The following is a 17,315-nucleotide window of genomic DNA, read 5'->3' as shown; positions in this document are numbered from 1 at the left end:
GCTCTGCATTATTGACAGCTTATTAAATTGATTTAATTTAGGACTTGGCAAACATGTCATGCTGCATCGTCATCATCGCAAGCAGCATCACGCACAACTTTTCTCCTGACTAAGACCTCATCCACCTCCTCCTTCTCGGATCCTTGGCTTGAGATGGTCCCCAGTTGGGTGAGGGATACAACGATCCACCCAAATCCATACAACCACCCCACTGTCAAGCCGTTGTTGACTTTTTATTGCGTGTCTCAGACCCCCCAACTTTCTATATCCGTGAGCGTGAGTGTCCCAAGTTAAGTGCTCATAAAATATTTGTAAATGTTTGAGCTGCCGAGAGGAGGAAAAACTAACCGAGAACATTTTAAAGCATACTTATGAGCCTCGCCTCGCTTCGACTCGGGGGCCTGTCAATTTTCCAGAATCCTAATGCTGTCAATTAGGGCCTTCTAAATTGTTAAGCACTCGCCCCACCAGCCGTCCCCACAATAATCCCATGAGCAGCCAGAAGCCCCACCTCGGGAAACCAACTTGGCTTTGGCCACAAAAACCATAAAATTGTTTCCTTTTTTTGGGTTATGAGTACAATGTGGCGTTGTTGTGTGAGTGTGCATATAACTAATATTTATATCATATAAAGTGGAGTGAATCAGTGCGGAACTTTGGCTTTTTTGCCGCATTGTTTTTTGGCTGGCCCAAAGTTTGCAACAAATTCATTAGCTTGAAAGGGGCGAGTAATCTTGAACTTTTTGTGCCCCGGCTTAAAAGTCACGTTGAAAAGTTGCATGGGAGGAACAAAAAAGTTGGTAAGCGACATAAAATTAAAAGGAGATATGATAGAAAATTTCAACCATAAATACCGATTTAAAATGTAAACCTTATGGCGAAAAAAGAAATACTTTTTCATGAGTTCCATGGAAGCACTTAAAACTCACTCTTTGGGGTTTTCTTATTTGAACTATTCTTTTGGAATTTTGTCACATCTGCCCTTCGCCAAGAGCTCAACTCCAATGGACGAGGTTCTGAACCGAGAAACCAAGACAATGACCTGCCAACTGCACCTGATTGCCCCTAATAAGCTGCCCATTACGATAACCCCGGTGACACAAAAACCCATCAGGGCGATCCCGGATCCACTGCATCATCTCAAAAGGCATCAGATGGCGTTGTGAGGGAGTTGGGGGGCAAGGTGCCATTCAATCGCCACGCCAGACAAGCAAATTTCGTTAAAATCCCATCATAAAAACACACGAAGCGCTGCACAAATCCAAATACTATAAAAATACAACATTTGGGTCACTTTTCTTTTCTTCTCAATTTTTCCGCATCCCATTTTTTTTTTGTTTTTTTTGCGAGTTTTGTTCGGTCCCAGTTTATTTTATGGCAGCTTTCAAAGTTTTTACTCATCGCCGGACAGCTGGAGTTGCTGCTGCTGCTCTTGAGGTGGCAATAAAATAAATGGCAGCACTTTCGGTTTTACACACATACATCCACGCACAAACTTACAGCGAGTTACCTGTGCAAAAAGGCAATTTGGAAAGGTGGAAACGTGGAAAAGCGAAGCCTGCAATGGCCATATATCAAAAGGCGAAAGAGTAAAGCACATAAAACCAGCCAAACTAAACGAACGTGAGATGTTGAGAGATCGGATGAGAAGGACAGAGAGATTTGCTGGCGGCAAGTTGGTTAGCGGCAAATATTTGTGGTACTTTCAGTTGGCCACTGAGTGGTTTATGACTTCTTGGGGCCATCCCAAATCAGAGGTTCACGCTGAGCCCGGAAGCCCGGCCACTAAAAGCCTGTCCCAGCACGGCAAAAAATTGAATCTAGATTGGGCGGTAGTTTTGCATATTTCTACCCTTTCTAGTTTGGGGTTTTATAAATATTTTTATTATGTTATATAAATAACTAAGCTCCAGAATTAAATTATGAATGCTGGTGGAGGAGAAAGAAAAATGAAGTGGGCATCTTTAAAGTCAGATTTTCAACAACATCGAAGTTTTACTAAATTTACAGGGTAACAAAATTTTATTCTAATATGAGTCCCATTTTTTTTTTTTTAAATTCATATGTACAATATTTATATAGCTGATAATTTGAACCTGAATTTCTGGTATAGTTTTTTTCTGTGTGTGACTTTTATTAAAGGTCTCAGGTGAAACACTTAAAATGAATGCCTCATCTCATTGTTCAAAGTATTGACGACATTGTAGTTGGCAAAAGAGGACGAGAAAGGCATAAACCAACGCATGAGGAGGAGCGAAAATGTAATTTCTAAAAGGATTACCGAAAGCTTTAAAGCAAATCCTGGCGACAACGACGCCGAAGGAGCTGGTGACATGAAAAATGAATTGCAAGCCACGACAAAAAAGGAGAGTTTTCATTTTTCCAAACACACACATTTACACACGCATACACACACAAAAGCTCACACACGTGGAGTCATCGTCTCGCCAGCGTAAAAATATGTGAAAAATGAACGGAAATGCCGCAGCGACAAAGCGGAAATGAAAAATGCAAACACACACACACACACACACACACAGACGAATGTGAATACCCGGGAAAATGGCGGCTACCTCAACGCTTGAAGAACCAAAATCAAAAAGCAATGGAAAACGAGGAGAGCGGGAAAAGCCCCACAAAAACCAAAGGAAAGTCAGTCATTGAGAAAGTCAGGCCCGCCGAGTACATTGTAATTAATGATGAGGCATAAAGCGCATAATCGAGATGCTGGAACCTCTCGCCCAGATGGAGTTTCCATGTGAATACTTAAATAGCACACCGGGCGGTAAAACCCAGGAAGTGACTTTAAGCTGCCATCGGTAAAACCTAACCCTTGTAAGAAAGCCAGAACACTCGAGCGGGGACAAACCTCAAACCTATTTCAAAAACACCTTCCACTTTAGTCAATGGCCGAGTGAGTTTTCGGCATTTTCAGCATTCAATTTAATTGAAAATCTATGTTCGCACATAGTTTACGGCTAAACAAAGCCGATTACATTAATTTCAAACACCACAAACCGAATGGCAAGGTCAGGATATAAAAACAGCCAAACTTCCTTATGTTGGACTTTCAATTAACTAAAATCACAAAGCTCTTAACTTCCAAAACATATTAACAGCTCCTACATATTTTATATTTATATATAAACCTAACCCATTATGTTAAGCTTGTAAATCATGTATAGAAAACAAAACAATTTCTATTAAAAGTTAAAGCTTAAATTTTGGCTTTGTTGGTTGCACGTGTAAATTAGGGAAGTTGGCCTGTAAAATGAGAGAAAAGGGTTCGCCCACAGACGAAAATGGTCAGGAAACTTGTTGAGAGTGAATCGGAAAACTCACACTCACTGCTTGATACTCGAAAAGCCACTCAGTCAGGTGTTAAAACTAATTTACGACAATTTGACCAACAAACAACAAAAGTTGCCGCCGGGCAGAGCTCTCTGCTCTGAGTGCTTCGCATATTTCACACGATGCATGAAAAGGGTCCACAGAGCATCCTTGGGGAGGGTTGAAAGGATGGGTGCTTACTGCCACCCACCATTCCATTCCACATCCACACTGACCACAAAAGCATCGAAATCGAACAGAAGCCATGTCCGACAAGCACTCAAGGACAACTCGAGTCGAAGTCCGACCACAACTTGATCCCAATTTGGCTGTGCGTTTTGCTCACCGCTGACAGTTTCCTTCTGGCTCCGTCTTGGCCGCAAACAGACTTCAATTCGTTTTTGCAGTTTCGATTTTTTTTTATAGGCGCTAATGGGAGGGGGGAAAGGGATTTTCCGAAGGAAATTAATCAGGCACACAGCCAAGCGGCGAGAAATGCAATTCATTCAGCTCAATTCTAGCGAGTCATTCTTTGATAATTAGCATGTAATTAAAGCGAATACGCCTTTTTGGGTGGGAAAAAACAGGCGGGAATTTGCTAATGATGATGAAGTAACAGTCGGCTAATGCACAAAAATGTGGGTATAAATAATTGTATTTTCGGAAATCCATAGCACACTGTTTGCATACAACTATAATATTAGATAACCATTGCATTATAAATGTCCAATTACAAATTGTTTGGATACAAACAAGGTTTCAATGTTAAATAGTTTTCTTTCAATAATAGCAAATTCCTGAACAAAACGCCTTTAGTAATGAAACTCTTTAATTACCCCCTGAGAGGGAACTCTAATCTCCAGTCAATGATTAACCAAATAAACCTATCCAGCTCCCCATACCAACTCCTTGTCCATTCATTTACCTGCTCTAATGAATTAGCAAACCCAATTCAAACAAGGCACAAAAAACCGGAGGGAAATCGGGAAGCAAAAAAGGAGTGTGAAGGAGGCAAAGGTAAATGGAAAGTCATTATGATACACATTTGGCCTAATGAGATTTTTTATGGTGATGCCAAAGGTGGCGGCGGAGGTTGAGGGATGGCCACACGCAAACGTCTTCCTAATTATTCACAATGAACGAATATGCCAGTGGAAAGGTGCGCGGGGGGAAACGAGAGCATTTTGACACCTTTATGGCTCAATAAATTGGACCAAAGGCAAAGAACTCCGGGCACGCCAGTTCATTAGAAACTCACACGGGGGATTTTGATATCGCCTCTGATTACGTTTAAGATGTCGAGGCCGCCGCTAGTAGCTCATTCCACTGCAAATGTGCACATAGAAAAAATGTTAGCCTAAATATTATTTAGATTCAATCACTTAAGTACCTAAAAACTGATTAAATTAAGATACATCAAATTTGTTATAGAAAATATCAGAAGACAATTTTCGGAGGAAGAAAACTGCTTGTATTCAAATAAAAGTAAGAATATAAAATATTCATATTTTATTATAACTACAAATTTGTAGCATACTAATCTGTCTTTAATTTTTGATAAATTAATGGGTCTGGGTTTCCTAAAACAGGCATAAATACTGCTTTAATTTTGGTGGATATAGACTTATGAAATGTGTTAAGTACTTCTACATTATTTTCCTCTGTGTAGGCAAACTGGAAACGTGGGCACGTTAAGTTTACAGTTACCCAAGCATTGGACTCGTTAGTGCTCGGATAGTGTATGTGTGTGTGTGTTTGTGTTATAGTAAAAGCAACTACCAGACGAAGGACCTCCAGCCCGCAAAATTGGGTGGCATGCCATTTGCGGTGGGGGATCCTGGGATCCTTGGACCCGCCGCCACCGCCGATGCCGATTCCGATGTCGACTGCTTATGAATAATGTTTTCATTTTCAGCCCAGCGAATTTGCCAGCGTTTCTTTGGCCCTCGCATTTGTCCTCCGCACGCAATTGCATGTTAAGTGCATATGATTCCCGCACCGGTTCCACTTGGCCAAAGTCCTCGGCCCTCAGTCAGCCACGACTAATATGCGAAAATTATGGCTTGTAATGTAAGAGGCACTTTTGCTTCATTTTTTTTTAATGACATCCAACAAAAGCGACATTTTCTGGAGAGCAATGGGTTTGAGTCCAAGTGATTAGCACCGCTGGGCCAAGACAAACATTAAAAACTGTCGTCATTTATATTAATTAACGTCGTCTGCACTTGAGTTGCTTGCAGTAAAACTTTCGAGATGACTTTAGAAAACTAAGAATAATAAAGGAAAACATGGAGTGGGTTCTCTCCAAATAAAAAGAAATTTTAAATCGAATTAAAGGGTTTAAGAAAGAAATGTTAGTTAGTGATTTAAAGTAGTGTAAAGCTTAATTTATTTTATTTGTAAAAAACAGACAGTTTCATATAAACATTTAAAATTTGTAAACAGTAAGTGATCTTAAATTCTTGAAAACTTGTAGATTTTTGTTCATTTTAATACTTTTTTTGAAGCGCTTCTCCAGAAACGTTAAGCCCATCGAATTGGACTGAATTTTCCAGATTATTTAGCATTTGATTCCTATACAACACAGTACAATACTTAATCAACTCTAGTATCCGTTCGTATTAGAACCGAACCGAATGGAAAGCGCATTTTCCTATGACACTAAAAGCCTCAAGGTATGCAACAGTTTCTGGTTGAGTGCGGCATTGGATTTTCATACAATCAGAAACTATTTTGAACGCATCCGCTTCCGTTTTTCATGGTGGTTTGCATTTTTGAGTTAAAAGCGTGTGCTTTTTTTGCAATTTGATTTGTCGCCTAAATTCACAACATTTTTGACACTCGTTGGTCGTGAAAATTCCGCTGTTTTTTTTTTTCATTTTTTTCTTTTTTTTTTTGGTGCATGGCATTTGACAGAATGACAAATGCAGTACCATAAAAATTCATTCGCTTCTGAACCATAACAAATTTAAATTAAACAGAAAAACAGCTTGGTATGTGGAGAATTTTAAAGTGGATTTTGAAAGCGAAGCTTGCATTTTAAATAAGATGTATAGGGAGTAACCTAGTAACGCTGACATAACTCTCGAGACATTCGACGGCATCAGCCACAGATGACGACCTGAGGGCCTTCCGCTGTTTAATATGCACTTGAGAGCCTCGAAGTTTCAGTTTCAACTGCAGTTGCACTTAAAAAAATGCCTTACACCTAATGTAACTTTTGATAGCTGGCAACAAAAAGATAAAACATTTTTAAAATAAGTTTTAGATAAATAATCAGAAAAGATTTAAAGAAGTTATGTACGTAAAAACCAAATTCTTTCGTATAATTGAAAAATTTAAACAGTTTTTACACACATGAAATCTTATATATATAAATCTCCTGTCACGATGTTTGTCCGCGATGGACTCCTAAACTACTTAACCGATGTTAAATTTAATTGGCATACCATGAGCAGTCTGGTCCAACTTAAGAGATAGGATAGCTTAGATCTTTAATTATAGTCGCAATTTTATTTTATTGCAAATTATTTGTCTATAATAAATTGACAGTCACAATATCTTTCAGCATTGCCAGATAAGATTATATTTGACTTCACAAGCAAATCGCGAAATTTGAATGTAAAAACCGGTACGTCATTACCAAACAACCTAATATATAAATGGAAGTCGTGTTAGTTACATCACTTATAACTCAAGTCATTGTACTCCTCCTAAACGGCTGGACCTTTTTTTATAAAATTTTTGTGTGTATTCCAGGCGGTTTGAGGATGGTTTAGATTCACAATATGTTAAAAAAAAATTTTTTATTTTTAGGGTTTTTAATGTTTTAATAATTATTTGGAGTTTTGCCGGCTCAAGGTCTGGGTGATATTTAAAACACAATTTATGTTTTTTGACCAATATATTTCGGTTGCTCATCGGCAACCGTCTTCAGGGCAATTTTGACACGTCTGCGCCAAGTGACGTGGAGTTATAAACTGATAAACTATATAAACATCCAAATTTATAGTTTTATTATCAAGGGTATGTATCTAGCTTTCAATATTTTTTTTAATTCATTCAAATCGGATATATGGTTACAATAATAAATTTGGGAGTTGTTACAATAATAAAATTGTTAGAAAAACAAACAAACAAGCAAACAAATTTACCTCTTTATAATATTTGTGTGAAAGGTAACTATTTAAAAAAAACCGGGCGAAGCTGGGACGGGCAGCTAGTATTTTAATAAATATTAATTATTGAAATTTCTCTCACTGCAGCTATGTACGGCATTCAGTCTTATACCTAGACCTCCATCCTTCGCGTCCTTCTTCGAGCCTTTCACTAAAAATAAGTGTTGAGCAAACATTCTGCGTGCATGGAAGTTCGCTCTGCCACATCAGCATCATCTCCACCATCTTTGTCCTCTCGAAACAGGGCCATGTTTGTCAAGCCATGAGCTGCGGAATCTCACTGCAAACAAGAATGCAGTGCAAGATGTTTAACACTCTGCCCAGATCCTTGTCCACTGGGTAGGTGATAAGATTGGATGATAGTTAAGATAAGAACACAGTTTCATTGCAAAATCAAAAATAAACAAATATACTCGTACAAATAAATTAATATAATGAGAAAATAAAAGACCTATGTGATTACACTGTAGACTTCGATTTTTGTAGACTTCGATTTTTGTAGACTTCGATTTTTGTTCGTTTTTATACTTTTTTTGAAGCGCTTCTCCAGAAACGTTAAGCCCATCTGTAGGCAAAAATTAAGGACCATCTTTAACGGGCTTTCGCAAAACAAAGCACAATGTTATGTAAATACTAGTCAAGTTCATTTTTCAAATGCGTAGTACAGTCCATTCAATAATACAGAAATACCTAGTTCGTCAGTTAATACATTAGCTAAATCAGGATAGATTGGTATAGTAAGCCACTTATTCATATCCCATTAATCTGATATGGTATATCTAAACATCAGAGACATCAATATATACGAATTGTGCTGAACTCTATTCAGTTATTCATTATACTGCGATGATTGACGTTGTGAAATGGTGCCTGAAAATCTCATATTTTTACGGACGCTTAACCGGAGTTCTAAACTTCGAAATTGATTTTAAAAAGGGCAAAACTGTGGCCAACACGAGAAATACAATATGTGCAGCCTGCACGCACTTTGTTTTGTTCGGTTCAATAGTCTACCACTTTAACTCAACAATGATGAAAAGAATGTGGACTTATGCGAATTCCCTTCACGAATACGTGTTTATGGTTTTAGCGTTCATTCGAATTATTTGTGTTTTTCTTGCTTTGATTAGCCGTTGGTCTCAACGTCGGAGATTTATGAGGCTTTTTAACTCGTTCCACCTTCTTTTTCAATACAATCCGAGAATAATGCAGTACTGCCGAAGAAGTATTGTTAGCAAATCCGTTTGTGTCACAATAGCCGAGATGCTACAGATTGTCGTCGCTCTTTCCATGATCCCATCTGAGTTAACTATTTGGCAGGCTTTACGCATTTCGGGAATCTTGAGCCTAGCAGCAATAGTAAATGTGATCATAACGCAGTATTTTATTGCAATGGCAACAATTCGAGGGCGCTACAGCCTCTTGAGCAAAGAACTATATGCGGTTGTATCCGAAACGTTAACGCTGATACCCAACGCAAGTGGAGTATTTATGACGAGATGCTGTACCCTCGCCGATCGCCTGGAAAAAATAGCCCGCAACCAATCTAATTTACAAAAGCTAATCAACAAGTTGACAAAAGCATACCAAGGTGAAGTTCTTTGCCTGGTAATCGCATACTACTTAAATTTGGTTGGAAGCATTTACATTTTGTTCAGTATACGCAAATACGGCGGCTTAACGGATGATTGGCCAATTTATGTCACTGTTTGCAGCGTTTCTTGTTTATTTTTTGTCTACCTCGATTGTGGCCTCAATACCTTTAACGTATTTTACTTGTTGGGCGCCCACGATAAGATGGTGAAATTGCTGGATCAGCGCACTCTCTTTCAACCAGGCTTGGATTACAGATTGGAGGCGGTTGTAAGTGATCGACTATCTTAACACTATCTTTAAAGTGACTAGTTCTTATTTTAGTTCGAGAGCTTCGCTTTAAGCCTGGCAAGAAATCCACTCAAGCTACGGATTCTTGATGCCTTCGAAATCGACCGTACATCATCATTGGCTATCGGTTCCTCCATTCTAACACACTCTATACTACTGATCCAATATGATATGGCACATTACTAATAACTAAAAATGTATAAATTAGGTAAAATACAAAAATAAAATGCAGCTAACCCCTTATCTCGTCCAAAATTAGTATGGGGACAGAAAAGTAAAATTAATTCACTTTTTTAAAGTGATGCATCATCAGCATATTGACTTTTCCCGAAGGAAAAAAGGTATAGATAAAACGCAATGTAAATGAAAAGTAACAAAGTTTAGAATCGATTATGAGTTCAGTAGTTCAGAATGGTCGACCCGGTGCAGATGTTTCTTCGCCTTTCGTATTGGAGCGGTCTTGCCGTAGGAGTGCTAAATTTCGAAGTGGATTGGAAAACGGGGAGAGCTTTTAAAACCCGGCGAGTTACGATTTATACATGGATTCACAATCTGAGTCTAATCGCAATATCGTGGTTACCAGGTCTTTATAACACCAGCAAGCGGTTGACCTTTAGCAATGCTCGACTTCTGCATGACTACTTTTTTCTGCTGATCGCAGTGGTGAGATACACTGTGATGTTGCTGACTGTGTTCAGTCGATGGTATCAGCAATACCGGATCCTTAAACTCTGGAACCAATTAATACGAATGGTTTGGGAGAGGCCTACGGTATTTCGATTATGTCGTCGAAGAATAATCATAAAATTTTGGCTCTCAGTTCTAACTAACTTTATGCACACCATTATGGACATATTAGCTCACCGCAAAGATTTCAATCTTTTCCAAGTTCTTAATGTAATTATATGGCACTCACTTAATTCTGCGTTTTACATAGGCGTAGCTCAATATTATTTTGCCAATCTGCAAGTCCTTGGACTTTATGAAGTATTTCATTGGGAGCTGCGAAAATTGATTGGTGAAGCTGAAACTTTGTGCCTAACTCGTAATCGTTGCGGAGGTGTTTTTGCCACAAAATGTTGCAATTTGGCCGACCAACTGGATTCTTTAGCAAAAAGACTAACTGAGCTGCAAAATACACTTGAAGAAATAACAGAGATTTTTCAAATACAGAGCCTTTGCATGTGCACGTTTTATAGTCTCTCTTTAGTTGGCGCTGCATATTATACTTTTTGTACGCTGTTTTACACCATCGAATTCACTTCCACTTTCATCGGCCTCTTCTTGATCGGCATTTCCGCAATGTTCTTTTTTACGGACAGTTTGTTCACTTTGAATTTGGGATTTATCATCCAGGATAAACATAAAGAAATAAATGAGATATTGGCAGAACGCGCAGTATTTGTTCAGGAATTGGATGTACGATTGGAAACTGTGGTGGGTTTACTTTCATTTGTTTTGAATATTTTATTTAACTAATGCACATTTTTTACAGTTTGAGAATTTTCAGCTACAGATGGTCTGCAATCCAGTTGAATGCCAGGTGTTTGGCCTTTTTAAGTTGAAACGATGTACAATAATAACCATGTTAAACTCAGCACTTATCCATTCCATGCTACTTATGCAATGGGAGCTAAGTCATAATTAAAGAGATAATGTTTTGGCTATTTCGAAGCAATAAATAAATAATGTATATCTCAATATTATTTAATGTGATTTTTAAAACCCTTTTCGTAGAATGTCATTTACTATTACAATTATCTTTACGGTCGACAGGAGTATTCATGGTTACATTTCAATTAGCTAATAAATTTCACAAACCCAATTAGTTTAAAAACCTACTGATAAATACCTATCAATTTATATTCTGCCATTAAGTCCAATAGTCCGTAGTCCAATAATAATTGAACAAGTTCGTGCTCTTCGGAATTTACTCTATATTTTAGTTTTGAAAAATGGTTGACTTGTTGTGGACAGTTGGTTTATCGGATGGAGTAATCAATTTTGAAGTGAATTATTGCAAGGGAAAAGCTATAATTACCCGACGAGTCACTATATATGCGGCTATATACAATATGTGACGAATCACTCTGCTTTGTTTCCAAAGCCTCAACCATAACTCCGACTCCCTGCTCATGATTTTGGGTCTTAATGCTCAGCGGGAAAAAAAAAATTTAAACATGGTTATCAATCTCTTTATTTGGACCACATTCACTACCATATTCAACTCGATTGTATTCCAGCATTACTTGGCCATTTCGCAAATTTTCGGACTATATAAATAACGAAGGGTTAAAAGACTTATATGCACGGTACTGTAGATTAAGTCGACTTTAACTTTCGATCTTGGAAAGGATTATATAAATTAGTCACCATCTTAAACAGGTTTCACTAAACGAAATAAAATATCTAGTAAACATTAGACAATCTAAAGTTCGAATGCAAACCTTCGATTTGCCATTTCAGTCAGCCTAATTACACTAATTACACAAAAATACCGATTTCGTTAGCTAATACATTAGCCGAGAGATAGAATGATATTGTAAGCCACTTATTTATATCCAATTCATGTGATATGGAATTTCTAATCATCAGAAACAAATTGATGTAAGAATTGTCCTGAACTCTATTCAGTATATCATTATACTGCGATGATTGACGTTGTGAAATGGTGCCTGAAAATTTCATATTTTTACGGACGCTTAACCGGAGTTCTAAACTTCGAAATTGATTTTAAGACGGGCAAAACTTTGGCCAACACGAGAAATACAATGTGTGCAGCTTGTACGCACTTCGTTTTGTTCGGTTCAATGGTTTACAATTTTAAACCAAGAGAGATGAAAAGAATGTGGACTTATGCGAATTCCCTTCACGAATACGTGTTTATGGTTTTAGCGTTCATTCGGATTATATGTGTTTCTCTGGCTTTGATGAGCCGTTGGTCTCAGCGTCGGAGATTTATGCGGCTTTTTAACTCGTTCCGCCTTCTTTTTCTATACAATCCGAGAATAATGCAGAACTGCCGAAGAAGTATTCTAAGCAAATGCTTTTGTGTCACAATGGCCGAGATCCTACAGCTTTTTGTCGTTCTTACCATGATGCGAAATACGCTAACTATTTGGTTAGCTTTACGCATTTGGGGAATCTTGTGCCTGACAGCAATAGTAAATGTGATCATAACGCAGTATTTTATTGCAATGGCAACAATTCGAGGGCGATACAGTCTCCTAAATTACGAATTAAATGCGGTTGTATCCGAAACATTAACGCTAATACCCAACGGAAGTGGAGTATTTATGACGAGATGCTGTACCCTCGCCGATCGCCTGGAAAAAATTGCCCGCAACCAATCTAATTTACAAAAGCTAATCAACAAATTGACAAAAGCATACCAAGGTCAAGTTCTTTGCTTGATAATCGCATACTATTTAAATTTGGTTGGAAGTATTTACATTTTGTTCAGTATACGCAAATACGGCGGCTTAACGGATGATTGGCCAATTTATGTCACTGTTTGCAGCGTTTCTTGTTTATTTTTTGTCTACCTCGATTGTGGCCTCAACTGTTTTAACGTATTTTACTTGTTGGACGACCACGATAAGATGGTGAAATTGCTGGATCAGCGAACTCGCTTTCAACCTGGTTTAGATCACAGATTGGAAGCGGTTGTAAGTGATCGACTAGCCTTTAAAATAATCACAGCTTTTGTTAAGGTGATCTATTTTAATTTCAGTTTGAGAGCTTTGTTGTAAGCCTGGCGAGAAATCCACTTAAGCTACGATTTTTTGACGCCTTCGAAATCGACCGTACATCATCGTTTGCTATCGGTACCTCCATACTAACTCACTCTATACTACTGATCCAATATGATATGGCACATTACTAATACTTATTAATGTGTTGTTGAAAAAATTAAATTTTTATTTAAAAAAAAAATTGTTTTCACACCAAAAAACTTATTAAATGTTAGGAAATTAAATAAAATTATTCGAAGGCAAGATTTTTTAAAATAACAAAACTATTAATATTGAAGAGGTCCCAATAAATTGGCACACTTTTTACCAGAAACAAATGTGTTGCTCTCGTGGTAGTAATAGCAAAACGACATACTACGGGAGCAGTGTAGCTTTTTAAACGCTTGAAAAAATAACAGAATATAATAAAAAAAATGTTCTATCTAATTCCCCATTTTAACGCGATGCATCTTTGCGTTTTCACTTTTCCCAACGGAATAACAGTATATGTTAGATAAAACGTAATGTAAGTAAATGAAAAGTAACAAAGTTTAAAATCGATTATGAGTTCAGTAGTTCAGAATGGTCGACCAGGTGCAGATGATTCTTCGGCTTTCGTATTGGAGCGGTCTTGCCGTAGGAGTGCTAAATTTCGAAGTGGATTGGAAAACGGGAAAAGCTTTTAAAACCCGGCGAGCTACGATTTATACATGGATTCACAATCTGAGTCTAATCGCCGTTTCATGTTTACCAGGTCTTGGTAACAACCGCAACATCCTGATAAATCCCTTTAGCAATATTCGATTTCTGCACGAGAAATTCCTTCTGGGAATCGCATTGGTGAGATACACTGTAATGATGGTAACTGTGTTCAGTCGATGGTATCAGCAATCCCGGATACTTAAGCTCTGGAACCAATTAATTCGGATGACTTCCGAGAGACGTAAAGTATTTCAATTATGTCGTCGAAGGATAATCATAAAATTTTGGCTCTCAGTTCTAACTAACTTTATGCACACCATTATGGACATATTAGCTCACCGCAAAAATTTCAATTTTACCCAAGCTCTAGGGTTAACTGTGCGGCACTCACTTAACTCTGCGTTTTACGTAGCCGTAGCTCAATATTATTTAGCCAATCTGCAAGTCTTTGGACTTTATGAAATATTTCATTGGGACCTGCGAAAATTGATTGGTGAAGCTGAAACTTTGTGCCTAACTCGTAATCGTTGCGGAGGTGTTTTTGCCACAAAATGTTGCAATTTGGCCGATCAATTGGATTCTTTAGCAAAAAGACTAACCAAGCTGCAAGAAACAGTTAAAGAAATAACAGAGATTTTTCAAATACAGATTCTTTGCATGTGCACGTTTTATAGTGTCTCTTTATTGAGCGCCGTATATTATACATTTTATTCAATTTTGTACACCAACGAATTCACTTCCACATTCATCAGCATCTTCTTGACGTGCATTTCCGCAGTTTTATTTTTTACCGATACTTTGTTCTCTTTGAATTTGGCATTTATGATCCAGGATAAAGCTAAAGAAATAAAGGAGATATTAGCAGAACGCACAATATTTGTTCAGGAATTGGATGTACGATTGGAAACTGTGGTGGGTTTACTTTCATTTGATTTGAATATTTTATTAAATTAATGAACATTTTTTACAGCTTGAGAATTTTCAGCTGCAGACTATCTGCAATCCAGTTGAATGCCAGGTGTTTGGCCTTTTTAAGTTGAAACGATGTTCAATAATAGCCATGGTAAACTCAGTACTTATCCATTCCGTGCTACTTATGCAATGGGAGCTAAGTCATAGTTAAATTGTATTAAACTTTTCCGAAATTAAATAAATATATATGTGTTAACAATTAGAATGCTATTGTTTTCAATACTATTTAATGCCATTTTAAAATGCTCTTTCCATAGGATGCCATTTTCAAACACAATTATCTTTGGGGTTGACGGGTATATTTATGGTAATACTTCAATTAGCTAATATACTGTCCCTTTCACTAACCCAATTAGTTTAGATAACTACTGATAAATACCTAACAATAAATATTCTGTCATTAAGTTTTTCCTGCAGTCCATGTAATTATTGAAAAAGTTCGTGCTCTTCGGAATTTATATATCAGTTCTGAAAAATGGTTGACTTGTTACGGACAATTGTGCGCGTGGCGTACTGGTATGGTTTATCGGTGGGAGTGGTTAACTTCGAGGTAGATTGGCGCAAGGGAAAAGCTATAGCCACTCGACGAGTCACTATATATGCGGCTTTACACAATTTGTGTTTAATAACTTTGCTTTGTTTTCTAAGCGTCAACCATAACTCCTTAAAATCGGATTTTAGTAACGCACGATATCTGCATGAGTACTTTTTTCTGCTAATTACCGTGGTTCGATATTTTGCCGTATTGCTTTCCCTAATCTCCAGATGGATTCAGCGGACCAGGATCCTTAGATTGGGGAATCAATTAGCTCAAATGGTCCGCGAAAAACACAGAGTATTTCTTCAAGATCGCCACCGAATTTACCTGAAATTTTTCATCTGCTTTATGTCCGACTGCCTTCATATGATTTTGGATCTAAGTGCTCAGCGGGAAAAAATTAATTTCAACATGGTCATTAATCTCCTTATTTGGAGCGCATTCACCACTATTTTCAACTCGATTGTATTCCAGTATTACTTGGCCGTTTCGCAAATTTTCGGACTATATAATGTTATTCAGCAAGATTTGCGTAAATTAATGAGTGAAGCTGAAACTATCTGCTTAACATGCAATCATCGAGGAGGAGTTTTTGCCTTAAAATGCTGTGCCTTGGCAGATAAATTAGATGATTTGGCTGAAAGACAAAACAAATTGCAGCATACACTTAGCGAAATGTCGGATGTCTGTCAAATACAAAGCTTCAGCATGAGCTTGGTGTATTATCTTTCCACCATGGGATCTATCTACTTCACCTTCTGTTCAATAATTTATAATAAAACTGGATTTGGTTCCACATATTTGGGCCTTTCGTTGATTGCTTTATCTACGGCTTTCTTTTATGCGGATAACTGGATGTCCATTAGTATTGGTATAAAAATACGCGATCAGCAAAATAAAGTAATGAGAATATTGGCAGATCGAACTTTATTAAGCCCTGAACTGGATAAGCGATTGGAAATGACAGTCAGTTTAAATGATTTTATTCGCTTTTTTAATTTTACTAATATTTTGTACTTTTCAGTTTGAGAGTTTTCAGTTGCAGTTGGTTCGAGATCCTCACGAGTTTTATGTCCTGGGACTCTTCAAAGTGGATCGGAGTCAACTATTGTCCATGATGAACTCAGTTATAGTTCACTCTATTCTTCTAGTTCAATGGGAACTGCAACATAATTAAACAACATTATGAAACTAATTAAAGGAAACTACAAGTGACTATGTTTAACTTCTTTTCGCATTAAAAATATAATATTACTTGTAAGAATACAATTGTATGGTTTTACAAATCTAATAGCAACCCATATAAGATTTTTAAAATCCACAAAATTAGTACTAGACCACTTAATTTTGTCTACCACTTTAACTTCATAAATCAAGGAGGATGATGAGCCAAGTAGACATCCATGATAGCCGTCAATAAACTACTAAGTGCCAAAGGCATGTGTAATTGGGCCCTAGAAAAGCGATAATGGCCGTTTCATGCTCCTCGGCCAGAGGAATGCGCTAGTTGGTAATGGAAATTGCCTGACCGGGATTCCTTTGTACTGCCAATTGCCAGGCATTTATAAACTTGGTCCTGTCTTGCCGGCGAGAAACTGCCGGCGACAACGGGCGACAGTGACAAATCCAGCGACAGCATCCCAGCATCAATACTTTGCCGCAACTCGAGCAATATAAACGAGCTTCCATTCAATTTGCCCCTCGCCATCAGTTCGCTTAGCATAACTCGCAATTTAATCCCGCATCGACAGCCAACAACAGGCCACGACATTGCACTGCCAGCATCCGGAGAATCGCAATAGGAATGGGATTGGGAATGGGAATCGGAATCGGAATGGGAGTGGTAGAAATACTACAACAAAAAATGAATGTACAGACTGGCAGACAGACAATTGAACGGATGGAACTGGAGACGTTTTAGCATAATGCATTGCCACTGAACTGCGGCTCCTCCTTGTCGTTATCCTGGGACACAGA

The 17,315-nt window shown here is 37.8% G+C and overlaps 3 protein-coding genes across 3 annotated transcripts; all 3 read left to right on the top strand.

Moving 5' to 3' along the window:
- The first annotated feature begins 9,161 nt into the window (after window positions 1–9,161).
- Window positions 9,162–9,601, top strand: LOC108096600 (putative gustatory receptor 59d). The gene is made up of 2 exons (XM_017198298.1): window positions 9,162–9,371; window positions 9,426–9,601. The coding sequence occupies exons 1-2, from the start codon at window positions 9,306–9,308 to the stop codon at window positions 9,576–9,578; spliced, it is 219 nt and encodes a 72-aa protein (XP_017053787.1). The 5' UTR covers window positions 9,162–9,305; the 3' UTR covers window positions 9,579–9,601.
- Window positions 9,602–12,043: 2,442 nt separating this feature from the next.
- LOC108096607 (putative gustatory receptor 59d) lies at window positions 12,044–13,278 on the top strand. The gene is made up of 2 exons (XM_017198314.1): window positions 12,044–13,060; window positions 13,126–13,278. The coding sequence occupies exons 1-2, from the start codon at window positions 12,044–12,046 to the stop codon at window positions 13,276–13,278; spliced, it is 1,170 nt and encodes a 389-aa protein (XP_017053803.1).
- A 1,997-nt stretch (window positions 13,279–15,275) lies between these two features.
- On the top strand, window positions 15,276–16,515 carry LOC108096602 (putative gustatory receptor 59c). The gene is made up of 2 exons (XM_017198300.1): window positions 15,276–16,304; window positions 16,363–16,515. Exons 1-2 carry the CDS (start codon window positions 15,276–15,278, stop codon window positions 16,513–16,515), a joined length of 1,182 nt encoding a protein of 393 aa, XP_017053789.1.
- The last annotated feature ends 800 nt before the right edge of the window (window positions 16,516–17,315 follow it).

The sequence above is a fragment of the Drosophila ficusphila genome, unplaced genomic scaffold (genome assembly GCF_018152265.1).
Source record: "Drosophila ficusphila isolate 14025-0441.05 unplaced genomic scaffold, ASM1815226v1 contig_414, whole genome shotgun sequence".
In the NCBI taxonomy this organism is placed as follows: Eukaryota; Metazoa; Arthropoda; class Insecta; order Diptera; family Drosophilidae; genus Drosophila; species Drosophila ficusphila.
This window is presented reverse-complemented; position numbering and strand designations above follow the sequence as displayed.